Source organism: Marmota monax, unplaced genomic scaffold, assembly GCF_021218885.2.
Source record: "Marmota monax isolate L192 unplaced genomic scaffold, Marmota_monax_Labrador192_F-V1.1 WCK01_AAM20220418_F8-fsc00065, whole genome shotgun sequence".
NCBI classification, from domain to species: domain Eukaryota; kingdom Metazoa; phylum Chordata; class Mammalia; order Rodentia; family Sciuridae; genus Marmota; species Marmota monax.
In genome coordinates, this window is record NW_026694038.1 from 7,591,377 (window position 1) to 7,610,906 (window position 19,530).

Genomic DNA, 19,530 nt, shown 5'->3' on the forward strand with positions numbered 1-19,530 from the left:
TAAAAGTATTACTAACTCATAAGGTAGGTAATTGATACATAGAAAATACAACAAAGACTAATATGTAGTAGATGCTAAATTAATGTTAGTTTGAAATTGCCACATGATATTAGATTTTTCTTCTTATAAATGTTCCTAACCCACTGAAGCTTGCCTCATCACTTACGAAAATCTATATGATTTTGGTTCTTTTTTCAAATATAGATGATTTAAGCATCTACTACATAGAAAGTCCAATAAAAAAAATGCTCAGGTCAATCACTGAACAAGAGGGTACATTTTCACAAAATTAATTAATCTGAAATGAGACAGTTTTAGATGGTCTTACACGAGGGCATTAGAGGGGCCTGATCATCTAAATTATTTCTAACTTGGTAATTGCAAATAATATCCTACTTTACTAAGGACACTTAAGAAACTTTCTGAATGGACATGACCAAAGTACCTGAACTCTGGAGCAGTCCCAGACCCCCACCTATTGAGCATAGCCCACCAGGCTGCACTCTAGAGAGCACAAAGATCGTGTGCTTGCCAGCCCTTCTGCAGTGCTGGCCAACACTGGATGCCCCAAAATGAGTCAATTATTTCTTTGAAGATCATAGTCCAAATTATCCTTTTGTGAAGAGCACTGGCTGTTGAGATTACTTGTGTTTTACCAAGTGTAAATAATTAAACTATTATACTAACGATTTTTTTAAAACTTAATAGTATATGTTGGTTACTATATAGAACAATAACAACAGTAATCACACTTACTCTGTGTCAGGAATCATACCAAGTACTTAGCTATTTTATATCATTTAATACAACCTAAAGAATATTTTAAAATTATACTCATTTTTATGAATGAGGAATCTTAAGACCCAGGGAAAGAAAGTAACTTACCCAAAGTCACACAGCCCAACAGAGCCAAAGTTGGAAAGTCCTGTCTGACTCTAAACCAGAGAGTGGCAATTATAACTTGTGAGGCAAACCTGGCCTGCCATCTATTTTTGTATGGCCTACATGCCAAGAATGGATTTTATATTTTTAAATGGTTGGAAAATAACAAAAGAATATTTAATAACATGTGTAAATTACATAAAGCTAAATTTCAGTGTCCATAAATAAAGTTCCAGTGTCCATAAACAAAGTTTTATTGGAAAACAGACACTCATTTTTTTTTCACATTGTCTATGGCTGTTCCCACACAATAGCAGCAAAGCTGAACAGTTGTGACAGAGACTATGTGGCTTGCAAAGTCTAGAATATAAGCTACCTGGTCCTGAACAGAAAAACATTACAGAAAGGTTAACAAAAAAGCCGACTCCTACTCTAGTATGCTAACTCCTATCTGTTTCACAACTGTAGTCACTATAACAGTGATGAACTATTGTGAGGCTAAGTATATTGCGTAAGATCATGTGGCCATGTGGAAGGCAGAATCAGTATAAAAATCAAGACTTCGGTCAGCAGAGACCAATCCCCTATATTACATCATTATCTTTGCCTTAAGAAAGTCAATCCACACACTCCCATAGAAAATAGAGCCTTGTAATTTAAGTGGATGATTATTTTTGAAATTAAAGATAATTCATTAACAAACTATTTTTTAAATTTTTTCCTTGAGTGCTGACCACCATTTACTGGTTTTAGCCTTAAAAGCACACGCATGCGCGCGCGCACACACACACACACACACACACACTATACACATACATTTATTTACATATATATATATATATACACACACACATTTATATATGTGTATATATACACACATCTATATATATTACAGAATACAATCTTATAGCATTTCTAAACACAATTTGGATGCGAAAAACATACATTGATATATGTATGTTATGTAATATATACTAAGATATATAGATACACTTAATTCACACACATATTAAACATATAGTTTTACATTTGCTTATGTATTTACATGTAAACACATATAATCAAACATGAAGTGCCTGTACATTTAATTTATACATACTAAACAATAGGTACACATTTTATGTACGCATTTACATATAAACATGCATGTATGCACACTTTTTTTTCAAGATGACATTCTTTTATTATATTGCAAAAGAGAACACTTCCATTTGTCCCAAATCCCAAAATAAAGCAATTATAAACTCAGAAAATTGTGAGACAATTCTAGTCTCACTACAACAGGCTTTAACTTCACCCACATCTTTGTTATACATTCAGTATACAGAAAGTGTGGATTTGAATATTATGCACACTTTTCACAGCATACATGTGTTAATGTTTTTGGTGGATCTCATGAAACCTGATTTTTGCTTCCTAATTCCCCTTTTTAACTGCCTCAACCTACTAACACTGAAATAATCAGAAAGTTTTGTCTAATTGCAAGATTTTCACCCACAGATACTCTGCATAAAGAAAAACATATACCTTCATATGAATGAATATTACATTACTGTTATTAATAGTATACTTTATTCTTAAAAAAAAGAAACAAGAAGTGTGAACTAGATGAAGGAAATATAAAAAGTAACCAGAGTACATAATTGGATTTATTCCATTGGTTCTATCATAGTAATCTAATACAGAACTTGCAGTTTATCTGTCTTGTAACACTTCCATTTAAACTTATTTCTCTGCCAAACTTGACATTCTATTATTTAATATTATAAAATGCTCAAAAAATGTTTCTTGAGAAATGCTTGATTAGTTATATCAAACATTTCTTCCAAAGTTGCATTTCAAGAGCACCAAATAATTTTAATTTAACATAATCATTGAACACATAATATTTTCAGAAAAGAACTGAAGCTGGAGAAAATAATTAAAGCCAGATCCTAAAAGTCAATACATCTGAGGCCCCAGACACATAATCTGCAAGAGCTGTAGCTTCCAGTAAAACTCCAAAATGAGGTAATTTTTTTATTATTATGTTTACAACTCTTACAAAACCTAATTAGGGTAAAAATCTTTTCATTTCTCATTAAAATGGGTTTTTCAATGTCTTATGCTAAAAAGAGAGTCTCCCCTACCTTTTATGAGTAGAGAGAGAAAATTTCTGATAAATTATGAATAACCTAAACATCTAATTCAATTGGTATGTTTTGCTCCTTTACTCTCTCTTTATAAATCCAGATAATAAGTTGTGAAATTGGCAAAAGTCACTTTCTCCTCCCCTTTCTTTCTCTGTTCCCTTTTTGAGACTAAATTCAGCGAGAGGAGGGAAAGAGGAAAATGATTACTTTTAGCATGTCCAGAAGTGTGAACCTTGGAAGAGTTAAAACTGGCTAAAAAACAACAACAACCACATACACACACATACACACACACACCACTTCAAAAACAGAGAGGAGAAAAAGAGGAATGAGAGATGGTGAAAACAAAATTTCCTTTTCATGAACTTGAACAAAATAGCTGATTTAATGTAACTAATAATTGAGTAATTATGTATTTCCATGTTCCTATATTCCATGCACCTTTAAAAAATTATCTCTTTTAGATTACTGAAATTAAATACATACAATTTATTTATTTATTTGTTTGTTTATTTATTTATTTTGGTGCTGGGGATCCAACTCAGGGCCTTGTGCATGCAAGGCAAGCCCTCTACCAACTGAGCTATATCCCCAGCCGTAAATACATACAAATTTTTAAAAGGTCAAATTTTATTCAAACTTTTAACTATTTTATTTTATTCATTCATTATTTATAGAATACCTGTAATATACCTGCAACTATATTAACTACTGGAACTACAAACTCAAATAAGAAATGATCTTTTCTCTCAAGGAACTTAGAATTCTGTTGTAGAAATTGGTTTCTCAACCTCAGTATTATTGACATGAGGGTTAACTCATTCTTTGTCATAGGGAGTTCTCTTGTATACTGTAAGATGTTAATATCACCTCTGGCCCATGGATGGATGAATGAATAAATGGATATGTGAGTAGATGGATAGATTCGGAGGAGAGCTAATGGATTAATGGATAAATGGATGATGATTAATTAGGCAGGCAGATAAATGAATAGGTAGGTTGATGTATAGATGGATGAATATATAGGTGGATAAATAGAGGAAAGGTGGGTGGCTAGATGGGTGGGTGGCTGGATGGGGACACATTATATATATGTACTGAACTATTGTTCTGTCCCTCATAAATATGTACAAATATTTTGTGCCCTTTAAAAACGAGAGAGTGAGCTAGGGTGTAGTTGAGTGGTAGAATGCTTGCCTAGCATGTATGAGGCCCTGGGTTCAATTTCTAGAATCACACACACACACACACATACATACACAGAAAAGAAAAGAAAAAGGTAAGAAGAAAGGAGCTGAGAAGAAGACAACAAGTTCTCCATAGTCTTGCTTTCTGGTTGTTGACTAGGGTGCAATTTCCTGAATAGGTGTAGACTGACTGATCTGGGACCAGAAAGAACATATATAAGGATTGGAAACTTATGTCCAATTCATGATCAGTATAATTCCACAGCATGTACAACCACAAGAATGGGATCCTGTTTAGAATAAGCTATTCTCCATGTATGTATAATATGTCAAAATACACTCTGCTGTCATGTATATCTAAAAAAAAAACGAATAAAAAAAACTAGGAATAGGGCTGGGATTCTGGCTCAGTGGTAGAGTGTTGCCTGGCACATGTGAGGCACAGGGTTCAATCCTCAACACCATATAAAAATAAACAAATAAAATAAAGGCATTGTGTCTGTCTACAGCTAAACATTATTTAAAAAAAAAAACTAGGAATGGAATCACCATTTAAAAGAAAAAAAGAAGAAGAAGAAAGCAGAATACTCTACTTGTGGGATCCATCCCTTTATCTCTGATGAAAGTTCCTTCCTCCCTTTTTTCCTTTTTTTCTAAGTCCCTCAATGTTCGTGGTTAGCCTCAGGTTCTCCTATGTGGTGAGGTCTTTTAAACTCTCAAGACTCATTTATTTGGAGTTCCCAGTGTCTTTAACAATTTCCATATGCCTCGGTTATCGGTTTCGTCCCTTTTCCACACATGCATGACACACTGTGTTGGTGTTTTTTAATCTTAACAACCCAGTAAGATTCTGAATGTGCTGAAAATGACACTGTGGTTGCTCACAATGCCTACTTTATGACTTCCTGTACAACTCTCAGGACCAGGTCTAGGAAATTGATCTTTCTCATAAATTATTGAAGTATCATTTGAGCACATAAACATTTATCCTACTCAATTACTTACCTTATGCTGTCCAGTCTGATAAAGAATGCTACCAACTATTTTGAGTAACTTAAGTTTCAAATTGTTAAGTATCTGGTATAGGTTTTTCAAAGTCGCCCAATGTTCATGGTTAGATTACTTAACATCTTTATTCTATTGAGCCCTCTCTATATATGAGAAGACTTTTTAACACAGAGCAGTTCCATCACTCTCCAAATAAAATGTCTCTATTTATCTGAGTCTGACATGAGGAAGAAAGAGAAAAGTGAGAAAACAAAGCCTCTCACTCATGTTGGCCTGGAAGACCCAACAAAGAGCCCAGAGTTGATCTTGGCTCAACCATAATCACATATGTGTTGTTCAATTTCTCGCCCACTTCTTTTATCTACTCTGACCTACAAAGTTTATTCAATTTATTCTTAGTTTTCTATCACAGTTCTTTAACAGAAGACCTTAATTATCATACCTGAATTCCAAGATCCGTGATTTTATAACACTCAGATAAAGAAAGTTCCTTAAGTTTCTTATGTCTGGAAAGCATTATCAAACCCTGAAAATATAAAGATCATTTTAGATTATAATTTAGTATGGAAGGTATATTTTTAATAACTATTTGTACAAATTAACAGCATTTTTTTTAAATTATGCAAGCAAAAAGAATTTATTTTCTGTTATATTTCTCTATATTTGACAAAACAAACTCAATTTGGATAAAAAGATTATTGAATAATGTTTCTCTAATATTTTTGTCTCTGATATTTTGCAAAAAGTGCTGCAGAATTCCCGGGCAAGAAAACTCCTTAGGAAGTTATTACATTGCTGTTTTCAGACAGATGTTATCGGAATCAATATAAACAACTCTAACTTTATCTTGAAGACACTTTATGTGGCTAATGAATCTGTTTGTCAGTAAGTCCTTATTCGTTCCAAACCTACAAATCTCAAAATCTTTAGCTAATTTTATGATTATTAATCCCTTGAAGAGAAAGGGAATAGATCTTTATATAAAGGCCTACTGACAGATAATCTCTCACTAATAGCCCACTTCTTTTTCAGTTTTAATACATTGTTTCTTTTTATGGAATACAAAATAGATTGCACTTTTAAGCTCTTACATTTTTAATATGTGATTGTATTGTCCTTTCTCAGGACTTTCCCCCCTAAACTGATAGGCACAACCCTCAGATATGACAAATGTGGCTTATAGATGCCATCTTCCTGTTTTGCTTTCAGGATCTTGTTACTTTTATAATTCCATAAAATAACATCCTCAGTGTCTCTCTCTCTCTCTCTCTCTCTCTCTCTCTCTCTCTCTCTCTCTCTCTCTCTCTCCCCCCACCATTCTATGATTCCAGAGTCAGTTAGCAGAGAAAATGCTAGAAATGGCTATAGATTTGTCCTTTTATTTGTATTTCTGGTTTACATTTTATTGATTTTTAAATGCAACATTTGGGTCATAATTGAATATGGAGTCTGCAAATATTAGATTTTTTTTTCTCCTTTGGGCCTCTTCATTTAAAGAAAGGAGAAAAAAAAGTTCAAACTAAAGGAAAAAGTGTTAGATTTAAGCCTCTGTTTAAACTGTGATTTGTAATTTTGTTTGATGGTTCTGTACACCACCCCAAAATAAAATCACTCTGTTCATTCTTTTAATTTTATTGTGACTGTGGATTCTTTTGCTAGGAACATATTATGTTTTCTGCCTCCTTGTTTCAAAACAAAGAATGATCAAACCCTGTGGAGCTATTGAATGTGGTCTGGGTTCCAGATGTGGAAGATATTTTATTCATGTTAGAAGAATTGGAAGAGCTTAGATATTTCCCCAATAAAAAAAACAAATAGTTTAAATGAAAATATCAAGTAAGAGATGCAAAGTTTGTCTCTTTGCCTTATAGTTGATAGTAGCCAAGTGTGTTTTATTATCCTATGGAAAATTTATCCTATGGAATTATACTTAACATTTTCATTTAGACTTTACTTTCATGTAGACAAGTTAGAATTTTTAAAGATTGGCTGCAAATGACATGCACTTGCTAAATATGCCATTTATCATCCTGTGAAATCTTTACAATTTTATCAGAATTATTAAAGTATTAAAACAAAATGCCATGTTTAATCATAATTGTTCACTAAAACATATTTTCCCTTTTTTATTTAACATAGTTGCCACAGAATTCCTTTTAGGGGGAAACTGTTGGCCTTGTTGATATTACTGCTTGTTTTGCTTTGCTTTACTTTGTTTAATTTGATTCCTGGTGCCAAGGTTTTACTTCTGGAAGGAATGGACAGAGTAGAATGGGAAGACAATGGGAGGAAAGATGATCCAGCAAGATGGAGTGACTGGGTCTCAGTGGGCAAAGGCAGGTTGATGCCCACTTCCAGGGAAATCGAAGCATCATTGTAATATAAGTCTTCGTTGGTCTCCAGAAGTTAGTCCAATACCTGAGACCTTTTGCAGGAAGGTTTTTGCTTTATTTTCTCAAAGAGTAAAAGGAGGCTAAATTTCATAGTCAGTTAAGGAACCATAGAGGAAAGTGGCTAGTGTGGTGGTCTGGTGATGTCAGAGGCGGTGCAGATTGTGTGAGAATGCAAGGCTCCAGAGATTCCCAGAAATTCTAGGGAGCTCTCTGTTCCTTCAAAGCCATGGAATCAAGATAATTGAATCTGAGAGATGTAGAAGTCACATGCAAAAATGGCTTATATTATAGCTCTAATATCAGGTTTACTGAGGGGAACGTCAAGACAAAAGGCTCAAAAGAACACAGGCACCAAGTTGAAAAGCCTTGTACATTATTCTAAGAAATCTGGACTTCACCTTATGCAACAGAGATAAACAGAACTTTCCCTTTCCACATACAGTGACCATAACCTAAGAATAGATAAATGTTTAAAGAGATGTACAGGGACCACACAGCAGGGTGCAATTGCTTCCAGTTGGAAGGAAAAAGTAGTGGTCTAGAAAAGACTTTTAAAGAGGAAGGACAGTTTGACTTAAGACTGACTATGATTCTGACAAGCAAGCAAAATAATGGGAACAGTGTTTTCAGGCTGAGGAAATGGCATGAACAGACTTCATGTGGAAAGTGTGAGTTGTTTGGAAGTAGTTCAGTTTGGGGTCATTGGGATTAGTGGGAGGGAATATGGAATACATGCACACAAGACATCTGGGAACAGAAAAATCCTTGAACGTTACATTTTTCCCCAAAGTTTACATCTGGAATTGTTTAGCTAATGTAGACAACACAGCAATGAATTAGTTACCAAATGTTGAAATGGTATGTATACGTGTATATATATATACTATGTGGCTGAGGTATGATACCCTGGTTTAGGATATCACCAACATAAACATAAAATATCCTTCCCTCAACTCTTTATTTTGAAAATATTCAAATTTACAGGAAGGTTCAAAGAAAGGTACAATAAATATCTATATATACTTTACTTAAATTCACCAACTATAAACATTTTGCCATAATTTGGTTGATGACTTTGTGTATGAACATATTTTTATTCATGTGTGTGAATATAATTTTATTTTTATACATATATATACCTATTTTCTTTTATATATTTAAGTTGTAATTCTCCAAATCTTTGGAAAATAAGTTTCATATATTACGATGCTTTGCCCTAATTATTCTGTATGCATCTTCTTAGGAATTTTTCTTTGTAACTGTATAGAATCATATATATACATGTATATATATGTATATATATATATGTGACCTATATGTATACACATATGTAGTTATGTATACACACATGTATATATTATATACATACACATACATATATATGTATGACATATATATACATATATATATGATATAGATATAGAGATAGAGATATAGATATCACTCTCACACCAAAGAAAAATAATAGTAATAACTTAAAGTTAATAAAGGTAAATATTCACCTTTTATTTCCAAGGACCTAGTAATAGTTCATACATTTTATTCGGTTGTTATGTCTCTTTATTTATTTAGCTTTCTTTCTTTTCTTTTTCTTAAATTTTGTCTTTTAAGACATTGACATTTTTGAAAAGCCCAGGCCAGTTGTTAGAATGTGCCATACTCTAGATTTGTGTCCAATTGTTACTTATGATTAGATTCAAGGTAAACTTTTTTTTTTTCTTCAAAAACCACATAAGTGCTGTGGCATCCTATTGGAAGGCACAGGTCAGTTTGCCCCACTATTGGTGATCCCACTGGATACTTGGTTCAGAAGGTGACTACTAGATCTCTTCATGGAAGTATTTCTCCTAATTTATTTAATAAATAATCTGTGGTGTGATTCTTTGCAACTTCAAGGATACTATTTTCCCAAAATCTTTCAGACAATTATGTTAATATTCACTGTTGATTCTTCCCTAAATCAATTATAACACTGAGAGTTGCCAAATGCTAATTTTAAATCCTATTTTTCATTCTACATTTATTTGCTGATATTTATTTAAACATTCTTCTTTATCGTCATTTCCCCTGTTGAATGTTTTTGGAGGTGTTTTGAGTAAAACAAAATTATTCCAGACATAACACTAACCGTTCCAATAATTTTTTGTGTACCTATTAATAACTTTTTTTTTGGTGCTGTGAACTGAACCCAGGGCCTTGAGCATGTTATGCATATGTTCTACCACTGAGCTACATTCCTAGTCATCTTTTAATTTTCCCAAATTCCTGTTGGGGAATTTACAAAATGTAGTTATTATTTTGATTGGTATGATTATGTTACCTATTGGCAAAAGATGATACATTAATAAAAATAAAAGCAACAATACCCTGCCCCACTATAAGACTGAACATTTGACCATAATTCAAAAACAAACCATGTTTTGTATACAGAATTTAAGTGGATAAAACCTTGTTAAACAGAGCTTAACATTCTGGAAATAGATTTATTCTTTATAACTTGCATATGGCTTTTCTTTTGAGATACTGTACTTTTAGAAAAAGTCTGGAAAAAATTGCCTAGGCATTATGGAATTTGAACATTTGAACAAAATATAATGTTGTAATTTATCTGGCTGCTGCATTGCTATAAATCATTCTTGCTTACAGTTTGTTTTAGTTTAGAAACAATTTAATAACAGGCACAACAGAAGAGTAAATAAGCATAAACTTTAAAGAATCACTCTTAAAAATATATAAAATTACAAAAGACTTCATAGTTAATCCATCTTTTTTTTAAGAGAGAGAGAGAGAGAGAATTTTTTAATATTTATTTTTTAGTTTTTTCGATGGACACAACATATTTTATTTTTATGTGGTGCTGAGGATTGAACCCAGCGCCCCGCGCATGCCAGGCGAGTGCGCTACCACTTGAGCCACATCCCCAGCCCTAGTCCATATTTTAAATAATTTTTCTTCATTTTTCAATAGTCTTTAGGCCCAGTAGCCTATAGACTTTAAGGTACACATGCTAAAACAAATCTCTCATGCATAGTCATGAGATAAACCATTGCAAAAGTATAGTCTGGCGACTTTAGAAGTAAAGAGACTTATCTGCCTTCCAATCCTGGCAGCTAGAGCCTCCCAACAGCATGGTGCTGGCTTCCTTTGTAGGGTCCCCTTCACTGAGTCATAACATAAGAGCCCATGCCCTTGCTCTATAACAACCTACTCTCATGAAAAAAATTTTAATTCATTGTGAGGGTGAAGCCCCCATGACCAAATTCCCTTCTACTAGGCCCCACTTCTTAAAGCTTCCCTTACCTCAATATCACTTCCCTGGGGATCAAGCCCCCAGTACATGAACATTTGGGGACAAATATATCCAAACCTATTGAGAAGTCAATTGGCCAAGACAACAACAACAACAACAAAAAATGTCTAGTTCAACAGAAGGGGAAAATGAGGTAGAAAAAAATTCCCAAGGATCATAAAATCTTCAAGGAAAGATGTTATGTCTTCCTGTCTTACTCCTATTTTTATACTTAAACCTAGAAGAGTGCCTTAAATACAGGAGGAACTACAAAGACAAGGAGGGAGGGAAGAATGAACTAATGAATAATGAAGTCTCTCAAGAGTGCTTGTCCCCCACCAGCACTGAATCATGGTGGATCCCTTACAATGAACCTCTCTCGTGCCTCATCCCACCTGCCTCCTCCTCCACTGAGAATGAACTCTGCCTTATGTCACTGAAGCTTTCCGCTGTTCTTCAAAGCCATCAAGCCTCACCTACTCCACCAGAGACCACAGACCAGAAGTGCTCACTCTCCCGACTCATTGGTGCTGCTAAAACACATCTCCCTCGCTGCAGCAAACTGACCTATTGTGTCCTCATTCAAATAAATAGTCATTGAGGAGCACTGAGCACTTACCACGTGCCAGGTACTCTGCAGGCAGTTGACATGCATCATCTTGTCTTATTTAATCCTTACAATAACATCGTGAAACAGGCAATATTAAAATTACTGTTTTAAAGAGAAGGAAACGGAGGCACAGAGAGGTTGAGTAACTTGTGCAAGGCCTCAGTATTGTGGCACTAGCCGGCATGTGAGCCCACCTCTGAACTCATGCTTTTGGTGACTTTTAACAGACAGTGTCAATTTTGTTGTTGTTAGTTTGCCGCTAGACCGTACCTTGACACAGGACTGTATCTTTCAGTTTAGTACTTTCTGAACTTAGCATAGTGTCTGATATACAGTTGACTGGGAATAAATATTTATTGAATGAGTGAGTAGTCTGTGAAATTATCTATTTTTTATGGACCCAATTTTATCTTGCTGGCACGCTCTCAGAATTCTTGGATGGAATGTGCTTCCTTTTGGAATTGTTTGAATCAGTGTCTACATTCCATATGTCTCTCTCTGAAAGATTTGCTCTGTTTGTTGCTGCCCAACACATTTTTTTTAGGAATAAAGAACAGGACTTACGCTTGGAAATACACATTATCTCAATTAACACAGCCTCTTTCTATTATCATTGACAATGCTGTTTTGCACAATATTCTTGAAAATTTATCTTAATCTCCCCAGAGATCTTCTCTTTTACACTCTAATTAGGAATTGTAATTTTATAAAAATAATTTACCTTTTCCTCTCAATTATTTTCATTCTTTTTTACTTATTCATTATTCTGAATTTTGTATATTTCTTTTTTAGAATCTATCAACCTTTCTGACCTAGTTTACTGATCTACAAGTCTGAAGAACAGCAGGCTTTGTCCAACACATAGAAATAAGTCCTCTACATACGATGAGTTGGAGGGAGAAAAAATTGGTCTGTGTTACTTGGTTTTAGAGCAGCTCATTTTGAGCCTGCTTGCTTCCACCTAATGGGGGTCGAGGAAGGGGGCTATGCTGTCAAAGATCCTTCCTGAGGGAAGAGACAGGCTTCTATTGGTCACTTCTGTTTGCACAGTTTTTAGTGGGCACTTTTGTTGGTAACAGGAGACAAGGGACTGAAGACTTTGTGAAGAGAAACCACTGTCATGACTTAAGGGACCAGCAGATTCACAGAAGACCCCTGGCTGACTTCTGGTTATGTGCTTTTTGAAAATTAAAGGCAAATTCTTTTGTCTCCAAGTTACCCTGCTTCCTTTTAACTCTCAGTCTTCCTCTTTCTTGAATCCCAAGTGATTTCCTGTGTTTCCTGCCTTAGAGGTTTGCTTTACTGGGCCTCAGGCTTTATTTGTGTGTGTTCCAGGCAGATGGGTGGTCTCTTGCAAGTGTATCATCAGATTAAGACCTGCAGCTGTAAGCACTCCCACTCCAGCTCAGAGAACTGATGAGAAAATGTGGAATTTAAAGAAGCCTTAAGTGTTTGGTTGAGAGGAAGGAAATGGTGCCAGATCCATTCATTCACTTGCTCACTCATCCAACACTGTGTGTGCCTCCTATGAATCCTTAGGCATTACCTTAGGCACCCTAAAGATGAGGTGGCCCAGCCTCTGCTTTTAAGAAGCTTACAGTGCTGTTGGGAGGCAGGTGTAGAACTAGTAAAATATAAGGAGCTGATTGCTTTGGTGGCGGCACATGGGAAATGCAGGAGAAGCCAGAGAAGATCCTGGGCCTGCCCACAATTCCAGGAAAGCCTCTCACAGATGAAACTTAAGGGTTAAAAGTTTACTGGGTGGACAAGTGAGAGGGTGTTTCAGACAAAGGGCAGAAATGGGGAAGCAGGAAGAGCATGGCATGTGTGAGAAGCCTTAGGAGGGTCAGCTCAGTCTCTGGAGCTGAAGAAAGGCAGGAGTCAAGTTTGATGAGGCAGCTGCAAAGATAAACAGAGGTCCCTTGGAAAGACTAGGCCACCACACTAGACTGCTCAGACTTTATTCCGTGAGCATTGTGGAGCCCCTGCAAGAACTCTGAGTAAGGAGACGACAGGCTCAGAGTTGCATACTGAAAGATCACACTGCAGCAGAGTAGAGACAAGATTAGAGGACAGTGGTACTTAAGAAACCGTGGCAGTGGGGATGGAGAGAAGGCAGGGGCAGATAAAAGAGAGACTAATAGACTATACAAAAGATTGCTACAGTTTTCATATTGTCTTCTTTCTATTTTAGCATATAATTTATTCATACATTTTTTTGTTTTGTTTTGACTAAGAATATCTGAAACTTGATAGCTTTTTAACATATGCAATTAAAATTAACGTGAAACAATGCCAACATTCAATTAGTATTGAATATATATTTGTTTATTTATTTGGTACTGGGGATTGAACCCAGAGACACTTTACCTCAGAGCCACATCTCCAGTCTTCCTCTTCTTCTTCTTTTATTTATTTATTTATTTTTATTTTTATTTTTATTTGTGGCAAGTTCTCACTAAATTTCTTAGGACTTTGCTTAGCTGCTGAGGCTTGCCTTGAACTTGTGATCCTCCTGCCTCAGTCTCCCAAGACACTGAGATTACTGGCATGTGCCTCTACACCCTGCTCTAATTTTTTTTAATCCAATTTAAAACTATCTTTGTGCTACCAATAATTTAAGAGCCACATTATGGTTTCTCAACCAAAAGCTCATGTGTGAGACAATGCAGGAATGTTCAGAGATGAGTTAGATTATGAAATCTATAACCTAATGAGTGGATTAATCCATTGGATGGATTAATAATGTGAATCAACTACTGGATGGTAATTGTAGGTAAGTGGGGTGTGTGACCTTAGGGATCATATTTGTCCCTCTGATCACTTTCTCTCTGTGCTTCCTGGCTGACATGAACTGAGCAGCCCTGCTCCACTAAGCCCTTCTGCCATGATATTCCACTATCATCTCAGGCCAGAGCAATGAAGTTGGTCGAGCATGGACTGAACCCCTGAACCCATGAGCCAAAATAATTTTTTTCTCCTCTAAGTTGTTCTTATCAGCTATTTTGTCATAGGACAAAAACAAAAACAAAAAACTGTCTTAACAAGCCATTATTACTATGAGGTTATCTAACTAGATAACAGAAATAGGGACTATGTTGTAATGTGACAGATAAGGTACATTAGACACTAAATGTCACTTATTTAGAAAGACATCTAGAGACTAGAATGCAGCAATGATATAAAACCACTGATGTCAAATAGAAGTGCCCTAGGTTGAAAAGTGGTTTTCTGATAATTATGAACAGCATGACCAATGTTTATTATAGGGAAAATAATGCCAAAAATATTTAAAAGGCACTAACAGCTATTTCAAAATCCTTTAACTCTTATCAGTATTATCAATCATTATTTGCTCAACATGTACCCAGGCACATAAAGAATAGAAGAAATAACATCCCAGGCACAGGCATAAAATGTACAAAGGTCCTAAGGTAGGAAAGACTCTGGCTTAAGGAGCTAAAAGGAGGCATAAGGGGTAGACAGAAGGGAATGACAGGCGTAGGATTATAAAATGACACCAGAGGGGTAAATGGGTGTCTGTTTGATTAATGGCAAATATTCTTTCAAATTTTGTCTTTTTCTGGTTTTCTGCTTTATAAGACATTGTTGGTTATTCTCACTCCACTCCACACCGGGCTACACTCACTTGGTTCTCTTAAACCTTCTTTCTCATTCTCATGGTCTCCCTGAGGATCTTGACCACAGTCACACCACTGTGCTAATGACTCCCACACCTGCAGCTCCAGCCACCCATCTGTCTCCCAAGTCTTTGGCCTCAGTACTCCACAGGTTCCTAGTCTGATAAAACTGAAATAATTTTTCCCTCAAAACTTGTTACATTTCTTACATAACCTAACTTTTTTGAAGTAGGATTTCCATCCACCCAAAGCCAGATTTTTAAACTCATTCTTATCCTCTCACCTTATCCTCAGATCCTCATTTTTCACAACTAATCAATCATCAAGTTCTTTTAGTTTCACCTAATAAATATTTTTAAATAAGTCTTTTCCATACTAGTTCTAGTCTCTGACTAGTTCAAGAACTCCTCATCTCTTTCTTTAGTCACTGAAATAACCCCTACTGGTCTCCCTGACTCCAGTCTTTCTCCCTCTGATGCATCTCCACTAGAACAACCCAAATAATCTGTGTGCAACAAGAGACTGACTATGACTTCCTAACAAAATGCCCCTTCCTCCATGTCTGGTTGGTCCACTCTGGCATCCCCTTGGTTCAAGTCCAAGCTCCTTGGAACAGCATGTAACTCTCTCAGTGATCTCTCCTTTTCACAGTACATTCTAGCAGGACCAAGCTGCATAGAATTCCCTGAACAAGCAGGCAGCTGCATGCCTCTGTGTTGGACAGGCTGAGTTCAGAGATCCTTTCCTCTGCTTGCCTCCATCACTACACCCGCCAAATCGTACTTAACTTATCCATGCCTACCCTTTCCAACTGGGCTGCAGAGAAGTGGTATTATTCCTTTTGGGTAACTGTGGAGTCCAGCACTTGTTCCTTCATTCAGTGAGGATTTATCAAGTGCCTACTACTTCCTAGGGTTCTGGGAAAACAGCAGTGAACAAAACAGTGTCGGTCCTCATGGAGCTCACGTTTATGAGGAGACTCCAGGAGATCACCTACATGCTAGGCACTCACAACCTATTACTCAGAATGAAAATTTTTGAAATTTGGGCAAATGAAAGACTCTTCTTAAACCACTAAACACAACGTCTGGAACATTTGCTCTGACTCACTTTTCCTTTCAACAACAAATATGGCAGTGACTAAGGCAACTTAAACTACAGATTGAACTGCTCTAATTGTGAGTCCTATGGTCTTTAGTAAATCATAATTCTCGTAACTACTATAAAACACTTTCCCATGTACATACATGGAGAGAGATGTGTGTGTGTGTGTGTGTGTGTGTATCCTCGTGTTCAAATAATCCTTGGGGTAGGAAAGGAATGAATAACATCTCATTTAATTAGACATTTCTAAAACTATAGAAGATTAAAGATTTCTAAAGGTTTCTGGCCCATGATTGCCTTGGAAACAACATCTCTTAACACTCTCCTCACAATCTAGCCATACTCAGTTGTGTGGACTTCTTGATGCCACACATCTTTAAACTTCCATACCTTGGTGAAGGCTGTTTCTTTGGCTCACCACTCCACCCCCTCCCCTTCCTTCTCATTTTATTTCCTTCTCTGAGCCAGGTGAGGTTTTTCTTCTCTTGTCCTCTATACCCATCACACTCCAAAAACATGTGGCCCACTAGAATGTAGGTGCCAGGAAGAGGGTCCATGTCTGGGTGGTCCACTCTGGCATCCCCAGCTCCAAGTACAATACATACTTGTCAACTAAATTGAATAGTGGGATTTCAGCTGAAAACTCACTCAGAAGAATTGGGAATGGGCATAATTATTAGAAAACATAATAAATCTTCCCCCCTAAAGGCACAATTGGTCAGTCACATTTCATCTCTGGCGAATATCTACAACATTCCAAAATTTAAATCCTGAATGTTAAGTCTGTAGTCAAATTTGCTCTTTATTAGACTTACAGTCCAGGCTGGTGTTTAGCTGCCCAAGTTGACATCTGGGCTGACTCATTTTAATTTGACTGTTTGAGGTTAACATCCACAGCTGTCGTAGCACTGTTATTGTCAGTCATTGCCTTTGAGATCAGAGTTTAACCGACTCAGAGGAAGAAAACAACAGCCTTCACAAGACCTGCATTCCAGTCATTTGTCAGAAAACAACCAGTGTTCTTACCCATGGATGTCTGTTTAGAGCTCTTTCATGTGTATTCTTCTGAAGAAAATAAAAACAGAGTATAGAACTTTAAGCTACATCCCTCAGTTTTATACTTAAACACAGTTGGAAAAATTTTAATATGAGTTCTCTGGAAATTAAAAAAAAAGAAAGTTTGAGCCTTCTCTCTACTTACTCAGCAAATGTTCTCCAGGCACTTGAGGTTTGTGATAAGTCCTATGGGAGAATGAAATCTTGATGATTTATTATGTGCTCTGAGCCTCTAATTCTTGTTACTCTGTGACCCTTCAGACAACAGCTGGGCACTCTACTCATGTGTGTCAGGGAAGGGTTCTGACTGCAGAACATGGGGGAAAGAAAGAATCCTGGGCTTTTAAGCTTCAAAAGCCTAAGCCCTTGGGGCATAACAGTTTTAAAAACCATGTAATCATTTTTTCTACCCATAGATTATATCAACAATCTATGTCAAATTGGACATAACTTTCCTATGTTCATATATGAATACACAACCAGTGAAATTCCACATCATATACAACCCCAAAATGGTAAGTTGTGCTGTATGTACGTATGATATGTCAAAATACATTTTACTGTCATGTATAAGTAAAATGAACAGATAAAAAATATTTTTTAAAAAAGAATCTATGCCAGGAGAAATGAGATGAGCTAGACAAGAGAAGAGGGGTGTGGAGGAGAGGGAGAATGAAGAGGAAATATCCAGAGGAGAGAAAAAGGGGGAGGAAAGAAGAAGAGAGAAGAGCCAGAGAGAAGCAAAGGGAGGAGATGCTTGGGGATTACCTATACAGGGGTCTGTTCTGGACTTTCCCAGATCTGCTCAGCTGGACAGAAAGTTGGAACCTCTGGATAGGCTTGGAAATCTCAGAATAAATGAAAACTTAGTCCACCTTTCTGTTGTGGGTTGAAAAAAATCAACTAGGCATCAGAATTTTTCTGTGCTCATCATTTTATCAGTTCAGATCCAATAAGGAAAACAGAAAACAACTGAGTATGCAAAACTGAGGGAATTTAATTTTAGCAGGGAATTTACTACATCTGTGGTAGACAAACTGAGAAGCTAAATAGTCTAATGGCACAATCTAGAGCTTCAAAGCAGTAGGAAGCCACTACCATCACTATGCTGGAAGGACAGTGAGAAGAGATGAGGTTTTGAAACCTCGGGTCGAGGTCACTCAGGAGAGCTGAAAGCACAACAGGCCTGCTCAGAGAGTAGAACACAAAGGTAATGCAGCTGATAATGATAATGCAAGAAAGAGAGTAGGGGGACACCAGCCTCCCCGTGTACAAACCCTCAGATACCTCAAAAATGCCTCATAAGTACCGAACTCAACTTGGAATCTAGCTGACATGGGTCAGGCACTGTAGCAGAGAAAGGGGAGGGTGTGGCCATGAATATCTGACAAACACACCCATGATATGGGAGCAGAATGTCTGCAGGAGTTGCCGAGGATGGTGGACCTACGGCAGCCTGGCAGGATCACCACACCCCAGCAATACTCAGCAAGGCAGACATGACAAGGTATCTTAAAAGCTTGAATGTGGGACAAGGGCCTTGGATGTGGGACAAGGAACACACATCAGGGATCTACCTAGACAGCAAACTAAAGACAAGATAGGTCCTTGGATGCCTCAATGAATTCTATCCTGGTCAGAAAACAATACTGAGAAGACCAGATACTGACTCCACCATAATGAGTTAACTACATATAAACTTTCCACCCAAATTTGCATATCACCTTGGCTAAAACTCCAAGGAAGGAAGAGGAGACCATCTAGTAGAATGGAAGTGTACTCAGATAAAGACAAGAAAAAACCTAGACCAATAATAGACACACCCTGCAACTAAAAGAGCCCACTGAATGTGGGACAAGGATAAGCACATAACACAAATGTCTGTAATGCAATGAGAAACAGATCATGTCAAAAAAATGTACTGAGGCTGGATAAACACATAGACAGGCCCAATATTTGCCTGCCAGGCAGAGAGCTTTTCAGAAAAGACCTCATAGACAGTTGATATTGGCTCTTTTAGTCTTTTGAGGATGAAGGGGAATTTAGCAAGAGAATCCTATATTTCTGATTTAACTGTAGTCCATTAAAGTCTTTCAAAAACATGGCCAGTCTCTCAGGACTTACCCTCATTTGGTCTGGTAAATGAGGCAGTACTAATAGATATAGCCTGGTGTTTTTTTTTTTTTTTTTTTTTTTTTTCTTTTTGTTCTGTCTTTTTTTTTTTTTTT

At 36.5% G+C, this 19,530-nt stretch overlaps 1 protein-coding gene across 1 annotated transcript in view; it reads right to left on the bottom strand.

The window, feature by feature from the left end:
* Window positions 1-19,530, bottom strand: part of Fbxl13 (F-box and leucine rich repeat protein 13) — a 210,281-nt gene that overhangs the window by 35,424 nt on the left and 155,327 nt on the right. The window contains exon 18 of the mRNA XM_046464167.2: window positions 5,652-5,735. Coding sequence (XP_046320123.1) covers window positions 5,652-5,735 — 84 coding nt within the window. The remainder of the gene's footprint in view (window positions 1-5,651; window positions 5,736-19,530) is intronic.